An 8,233-nucleotide genomic window follows, 5' to 3' on the forward strand; every position below is an offset into this window, starting at 1 on the left:
CAAAATTTTGCACTGAATGGTTTCTACAGGAATATTCCCTAGGACTTTTGATATAGATGATTTCCAAAATTTTCCGTTAAGACATACCTATTAAAGACTACATCTATTGCTGTTCTGTTTTAATATGTACATATTACCAAAGTTTTTTTTCATAAAATATAATAATCTAACTCTGGAGGGTTGGCAAATCATCGTTTAAGTTAAAAAAATCACTAATATTTTTCCTTAGACTAATTTTATCTCTTTCAATTTATACAAAGGGAAAATTAAGAATGCTGTGTGGGCAGATATGTTTGCTACACAGCTTTTAGAAGTGCTCTTCACATGTGCTCTGATGACCACATTCCTCAGAACCATCAAGTGAGCATGTGCATTGCCAGACTCTATCCTTCTGACCTGGACTGTCCACAGGTGAGCTATTTTACTTTTCACTTTAGATTTTGTTGTATTATGTTTTCAATTGTGTGTGTGGTGGCTGCTCTTGTTTTATTAAAGGGCATATATTACATCAGTAACTCGTATAATTTTAAATGTATATGCCCAGCCCCACTGTAGGACCCCCAAGTCACAATGATCTGTGAAAACATGCTTATAATTGGTCATTTTAAAACAACACCCCAGGAACAACTACTACAAAAGCTTTCCAGATCTAAAAACAAGCCAGCTTTAGAACCACTAGTCTAACAAAATATATACCTTAGGAAATTTTATGTCCTTACTTGGAAGTCAAAGTATTTTGACAGTTTTAGAATTATTCAGAAAACTAAATATATACAATGATTTAAAAATCAGGAAGTATGCTAACTTCCAATATCACGGTCTTTCAGAACAAGATTTTTGGTCTTCTGCTAGGAAAATTATTAATACTTCAAATTGACTTTAGGTTATAATTTCAGGTAAAGTGTGTCAGATTTCAAATACAAAACCCTTGAAGCAGCTGTCACAGTACAGTATGTACTGCACTCTACAAATCTTGATTTATAGTAGAAACATGAAAAATGAACTATTTCACATCAAAACCTCAGAGTCCCAGAAACTTAATGCCTTTTATATTAGTACTGGTTTCTCATGAGTATCTCTGAGTTGTACTAAACCTAGTGACTGACTCTTCCTCATCTATCATGTTTTTCCAACCTAAAACTTGAATAAAAACCACCTTTGAACTAAATAAGCATATTGCTGTTCTAAATAGATGAAGTAACATGTAATTCTGGATACACCAGTTAGGTAAGTTTGACATTAAGTTAGGTAAGTTTTCAGCTTCTGTGTCCTCACCTGTAATATGGGATAATAATAAAATTAAATTAATAGTGCTGTTTTAAGAAGTAAAAGAATGAAAAACAGGTAAACAGCCTAGAAAGTGTCTAACAGTAATTGTGAGTAATAAACTTTTATCTCTATTCATCTGAGCTCTCGGGAGATAAAGTCAGTCTTAGCAATTAAAAGCCACAGTGTGAATTTGGATTTGGCTTTAAAGTTTGTGTTTTTTATTTAGTATTCCGCCTCTCTTAATTTAGGCATTTATCCAACACATACTAACTCAATGCCATGTGGGTATAAAGCACTAGTCTAGGCACCATGCAAGTTAAAGAATTTTTTAAAAAAAGACATCTTGCCTCTAGATTATTTTGGTATAGAAAATGAGAAATATACATAAATATAAGATGAAAGTCAGTGCCATAAGAAGCAACTATATGGGAATTTTGAGGAGGCAATAAAAAGTTAATTCCAGTTGATAGGTGTTGCAAGGCTGGAAGTGGAGGATCAGACAGTCACCATCATGGTGTAAGTATAAAGACAGCTACACACATGGTACCAACTCAGCAGGGGCCAGCAACAGTGGAAGAATCTGACCTCATTGGGAAGCTTCTGGCCACACACACTCTAAGGTCTCTCCATCTACTGGGATGCTGTTCAAGGTAATGGTTCTCAGAAATATTATCACCAAATATATAAATGTTTACATTTATAAACATTGGGGTTTTCTTGTCCTCTGGATTCTGAAGACAACAGTTGAAATAAATAATTCACCTGGGTGAGCTTATGATTCCATAAAGCTATGTGAGAGGGACAGCATCCCGCAGTTTGACAGCAAGAGCTCTGCACCTCAATCTGGCTAAAGTTACTTACAGAGAAAAGATAGCACTGCTACCTAATGATAACTACGTAGCCATGGAGGGAAAAATCTGTTGGCATCTGCCCAAAGCCCAGTAAGCAGATGGCCATGGGCACAGAAACCATCATGACAATTGGCACCTTTTTGGGATGCTCTGAGCAGGAAAGGGGACTGGAAAATGTTCTTCTTTGGCTGCCCTTCCATCAGAGGCATATGGGTGGCACAGGATAGGGAAAGCTGCCTGACTGCTGCCAATGGGAGCAGAGACAGCCTTTAAAATCCAGGCTACTGCAGCTTCCTGGGTAGTCAATCTGGTACCTTTCAGCAACCAAAGACCATCTTAAAGATGTGTGTGCATGCTGATTTCCTCTAGGACAGATGATATCCAACAGATTCCATTCAAAGTTGGCTCACCAGGTAAGAAGCAGCCAAGCTCCAAGAGGGTAGAGGAGTCTGAGTCCTCCAAAGCCAGGCCTCATATGTCAGGTAAACAGTACAGGATTGTTTGATCTGTGATTTTATTCTTAACCAGGTGGCTCTAAATAACCAAGAACATGTGTGTTTTCCAAGGTTAAGTGTCACTGTATGACTAGGTTTGTTAGCTGGTGGAAGGGTCACCACCAGCAACAATCTGTTTTGCAGAGGCTTGGTCAATAGGAATTTTTAAAAGTTGAAGAAGATCCATTTTCCTGAAATGTATGATCTTGTCCTATTTATGATATTGCCTAACTTTTCAAGAAACTACATTAAGCAATTGACATTAAAACATTTCTCTAACAACAGATATACACAAACCACACACACACACACACACACACACTCAAAAACAGTCACACACACATGCTCACACACACATGCTCACACACACGCACACACTCAGTCACAAACACACGCTCACACACATGCACGCACACACACATGCTCAGTCACACACACACGCACACACATGCTCACACACACATGCTCAAACACAGTCACACAATGTTCACACACACACACACACACACACTCACATGCTCACACACTTCTTAGTTTTTATTTGCCATTGAGTAGGCTTCTCTGAATCAACAGCAAATAAAATAAGTATCAAACTGCTGTCCTGAAACCCAAGAAATCGCAACTGAATTTCAGCAACAAGAAATTCTGACTCTCAAAAATCACTGATACAAGATAGATATTATTACAAATATGAATACATTTGCATAACATTTGACTACTTTTCACTCATATATCAGTTTTAAATATAGTTGAGAATTACCCCTCACTGCAAAAAAAAAAAAAAATTCACAAAATATCACAGCAGCCAGTGCATTCAAGATCCCTTTGATTTATATGATTTTTAAAATAAGTTACATAAACTGTTTTGTTTTATAAAAACAGATCTTTAGGGCAGCAAAGCCTAGTTATTTCAGTTGTCTTAGAAATTCAAGTGGTTTAGCAGTAAAGATTTCTGATAATTCAATAATCATATCAACCAGAAAATGGCTAGTATAGAGGAGTCTGATCACAGCTTTGGTGAAGACAAAGAAGCTGTAATAAGCTACTGGCTGCAGATATTATATTATTTCATAATAGCAAATAACACTTGATCATATTTATGAAGTATTATGTAGAGAAATAGGTTAGTTAATGATGACAATCCCATGATCAGGGAACATAATATGCAATTCATTTATATTGAGATTGTAACAGACTATCCCAAAAATGTAATTATCATGCAACTAAAATACATGATAAGGGACTGAACTAAGTGCAGAGGAAGTTGGGTTGAGAAATAAAAAGTAAATAAACTCATATATTTAGATGTAACTATTACTTTCCAGAAGTATATATTCCAAAGTTGTTCCCACAAGAAAGCAAGTAATCTTGTTAGTTAAGGTACTCTTCTCACTTCTATGGTGGAGAAGGGACTTTATTTTTCAGGAGGTAACTGCTCAACTCTATCCCCTTACTGACCTCTTTTCAAACAACAGCTTGTGACTACTCAGGCACAGCCTGGGGCCTTGGCCCTACTGCTCTCCCTGACTGTGCCAGTAGATTGTGAGTGAGTCCGTGGTCTTCCATGGGACTGGCCTATCATAGCCCGTGCTACAACTTTTCCTGTGGGCAGCCCCTAAATTGTTAATGGATAGGAAAAGGGGTGATTAAGTCTCAGACTTCATCTTTTCAGATTTTTTTTAAAGATGAGCTACACCTTTCTCCCCATCCCTGTAAATTTAATGAACCAAGAAGTAGACCCCCAGACTGTTGGCTTTAAACTTTTGTTTTGCTCACCTTTTCTTTGATAACTGATGCCACAAAGTTTGTTGACATAAAATGAGATCTGTGCCTAAATTTAGCAGAGAAATCTGATTCACAATGTGTTGGGTTAAGTTTGGGCTCATTCCTATATGACCCATTTAAAATATTGTTTGATTTTAAATCCTCAAGCCCAACTTGTTAGGAGAGCTACCTGAGTAAAATAAAATGCTCCTCAAAGTAAGCATGAAAAGTAATTGCAAATAAACTCTTTCAAACAAGTTAAAATAGAATATGCTCTAAAGAAGTGCTACCCAATATTAAAACACAATTAGCTCACAATGTAGCATTGAAACATGAATACCTCCAGCCAAGATCTTCTCTTCCAACTCCGCCATTTGCTTTTTATAGGCCCTTAAAGCTGCTTCTTTGAAAGAAGGACGAATTCTCTTTGGCTTTGTGATCTCTACAGGCTGTTCAGGAATGTTCTGGTTTTCATCTTCTCTTATTTCCATCTCAGCTGATGTTTCATTTAGGGGTTCTAATCCTTCTTCACTAACCGCATCATCTGCCAGACCATCATAACCCTCATCTTGTGGGGTTTCATAAGGTGTTTCATATGAAAGGTGATCATATTCTTGAATTTGTTCATCTGTTTCAGTAATACTAGTCCTGTTCTCTAGTTTAGCAAGGACTTGTTCCATCACTTCAACATAATCTGTTTCATTATCAGCCACTGGTTCACTATAATACTCCTCATCCTCTGCTTTATAGTAATAGGGCTCTGTGTAGACATCAGAATCAAGTGTGGTACTTGACTCATTTGCAGTTGATTGAGATAATGTCCGAAATCTCCCCATTAATGAAGAGCCACTGTCCTCATACCCACTCAGACTCTGTGTGCTTTTGTTCCAAACGACTTCCAAGGCTGACTTAGCCCTCTGCAGAGTAGATCCAAATTTTGGGAAGCTGAAAGTCTTATCGGAAAGGTCAATGCTTAATCGACTATGCCATGATTTGGGTGGGGCATCCTCTGAATCATCACTTTGCAATTCACTTTGACTTCGATAGATCATGGACAACTGGTTTTCAGTTTGGTATAGCTCATTAGAATTAGCTTCCTGATAAGAGTCATACTGGCCAACCCACTGGCCTTGTGGTTCATTATCCAAGCCAGGGCATGGAGAAGAGTTGTCATCTTGAGTTAAGTCATAGCTCTCTGAGTCATCTTGAAGGTCACCGTGGCACTTTCCCAGGTATTCAAGGTCTTTATTGTAAACACCAAGCTGTTGGTCAGAAAAACTGTTTGTTTCATCGTCAAAACCTTCCTGGGTAGATGGATCCATGCCTAAATCAGCTCCTTGCTCTACCTGATTCCATTCCTTCCATGGAGAAAGATCCTCATGTAAAGAGAGCTGAGAATCACTGTAACGACTTTGGTCTCCAGATGCACACACCATGCCATTACTCATTCCACTATCCACAGTTTCTGTGTTTTCAATTTCAGTCTGCCCTTGGATACCCTCAACACTTCCATTCAAACGCTGGTCCTTGGGACTGTCATACAGGGTAGCTGTTCCTTCCTGTTTCCTCTGCCACAGCTCCCGGTCCGAAGATGACAGGAGAGAGCTTCCATTAGTTCTGGTGAAAAACTGATTTTCTGAGAAATCCTCTGAGTAAGACTGACACAGTTTGGAAAAATCTGATTCAGAACGACTAAGTTTAGCAGTGAAAAAATCGCTCTGTGAGTGCCAGAGAGGTGTTGCATCTGCATAATGGGTTGTGGTTTGCTTTTCCAAGATATCTGATTCTGGCAACTGTGAGGAGATTTTATCATAATCTGATTTATTTGAAATTCTGCTGCCATTAGCAGCTTTATTCTTGGATCTAGCACTGTGTGATTTTGAGCTTGGCTTGGAAGTACTTCCTTTTGTTGGAAGCTCTGACTTGGAAAGCACAGCATAACTGTTTCTATTGAGGTCAGATTCAAGATCTTCGTCACTGTCATCAGGTGACTGCCAATTGTTCTTTTTGATTCTCAGCTCTGGAGTAGACAACTTTATATCCATGCTCTCATATGTCTGAGAGGATGGTATCCCTTTCTCTTTTCTTTCTCTGATGTCATGAGTTAGAATATCTGTTGAGATTCCAATGCCTGTTCCTTTGAGTTTATATGATTTTTTTAAGACAGAATCTCTTTGCTGAGGGGTTTCAAAGTACACAAGTATGGGCCGAGGCTTTGCATTTGGGCAGTCCCTCTGGTGCCCTATCCTCTGAGCAAATTCAATTTTAATAGCATTTGGTGCATCTGAGAAACCCATTTTATCTATTAGAATTTGGTACACCACACCTTCAACATATTCAAATCTTTCTTCAGGCACATTTAAAAATCTCAAGCTTGCCTTGCTACCCATATGACCTAAGTGCTTAATATAATCATGGATGTCTCTGGTTTCCCTTCGAGACTGGACAAACCCTGTACGTAGCTGCTCAATTTCACTTTGTACAACCTCCACGCTGCTGGAGATCTCATCGATAGAGTGTTTGAGGGCATTGACATGCCCTCGTAGTTCACAAAGTTCTGTTTCTATCTGACTTATTCCCTGAAGTTCCTTAAAGATCATTTCCATGACATCATGTGTTTGGCTAATGCAGCCAGAGGAACTAAAACCCGGATCCAGGGAATTTGTCTTTGGGTTTCGAGCAGTTCTGTCCAAAGACTTGCTTCTTATTCCCCAGGATTTTTTCATGGTGCTTAACTCTGAATCTGAGGAGACACACTCTTGACTCTTTTTCCATTTTCTCAGTTTTCGCAAAGCTCCCAGTTTTAAGCTATGTAGAGTACGCTCCCCATCGGAGCTGCCCTCAGAGGGTGCAAGGCTGCTTGAACTCTTTCTGTTGCGTCTAACTGGCATTGTGTGTGTTGGTTGTGCCTGGTTTTCTGTGCTGCTCCTTAGTTCATTTAATGATTCTGAGTAGGAACTCTCAATTGAAGACAGCTCTTGAAGCAGATCCTCATGATCACTGATGGTTACTTTAGCATTCTTCTGTAGACCATTGGCAATAGCTACTCGGTAACTGAACGTTGGCGAGAGGGAAAACTCTTTACTAGCCTCGTCTTCCTCAGTGGATAAGTTGTGAGTGGACGAACACTTTGCAATCTTCTTTACAGTGCTTTTAAAGGTATAAGAAAACTTGGGGGATTTGGTGTGGCCAGCAGCAGGAAAATCTTGATCCTTTTTCTGCTGACGATTCTCTTTTTTTTTGTTTGTATTTCCCAATTTCTTTGTAAACATTCCTTTGCACAGCTTCTGAATATAAGGTAATATCAAGCTCTTGAAAAAATTAGCCACCATGGAGAGGAATTAGTGCAAGCTTTTCTGCCCCAAAATAGTAAACAAGGTATCAGGATGAAAATCTGAAAATCCAAGGCAAGCATCACTGTTCAGATATTCTGTACATCATTGGAAAGAGCAGGAAGGGCAGGCATGGCTCCACCACATTGTCACTATCCTGCGCAAACCAGAAGCAGAGCTCCATCTATGAAAGACATTCTTTCCTGGAGGAGGAGTTTCATGAATCTCTCTCATTTCCACATAACTCCATGTAGTGTCTAAAAAGAAATGAATGTTAAAATGAATGTTAAAATAAATATCAGAGTTTAATTCTAGATGTATTCCATTTACAACATATTTCAAAAGTCTTCATAATACACAATGTTTGAAAAATTGCAGAGGAGGTAGGAGAATATATGAATTTCAATACACATTTACTTTTAAAATAATTAGTTAAAACAAATCAGTACCAATAACTATGTTTATAATTTTTTTTTAATAAACCACTTCTGGGTGGGCACAACTGAAATAGTAAAAAAAGGTA

The 8,233-nt window shown here is 38.4% G+C and overlaps 1 protein-coding gene across 1 annotated transcript in view; it reads right to left on the reverse strand.

Moving 5' to 3' along the window:
- The window catches only part of UNC13C (unc-13 homolog C), a 586,273-nt gene extending 578,555 nt beyond the window's left edge, over window positions 1-7,718 (reverse strand). Inside the window, exon 1 of the mRNA XM_003935590.4 lies at window positions 4,719-7,718. Within this exon, the coding sequence (XP_003935639.1) occupies window positions 4,719-7,710 (2,992 nt within the window). The 5' untranslated portion in view covers window positions 7,711-7,718. The remainder of the gene's footprint in view (window positions 1-4,718) is intronic.
- Window positions 7,719-8,233: the final 515 nt, after the last annotated feature.

This window comes from Saimiri boliviensis, chromosome 2 (assembly GCF_048565385.1).
Source record: "Saimiri boliviensis isolate mSaiBol1 chromosome 2, mSaiBol1.pri, whole genome shotgun sequence".
Classification (NCBI taxonomy): domain Eukaryota; kingdom Metazoa; phylum Chordata; class Mammalia; order Primates; family Cebidae; genus Saimiri; species Saimiri boliviensis.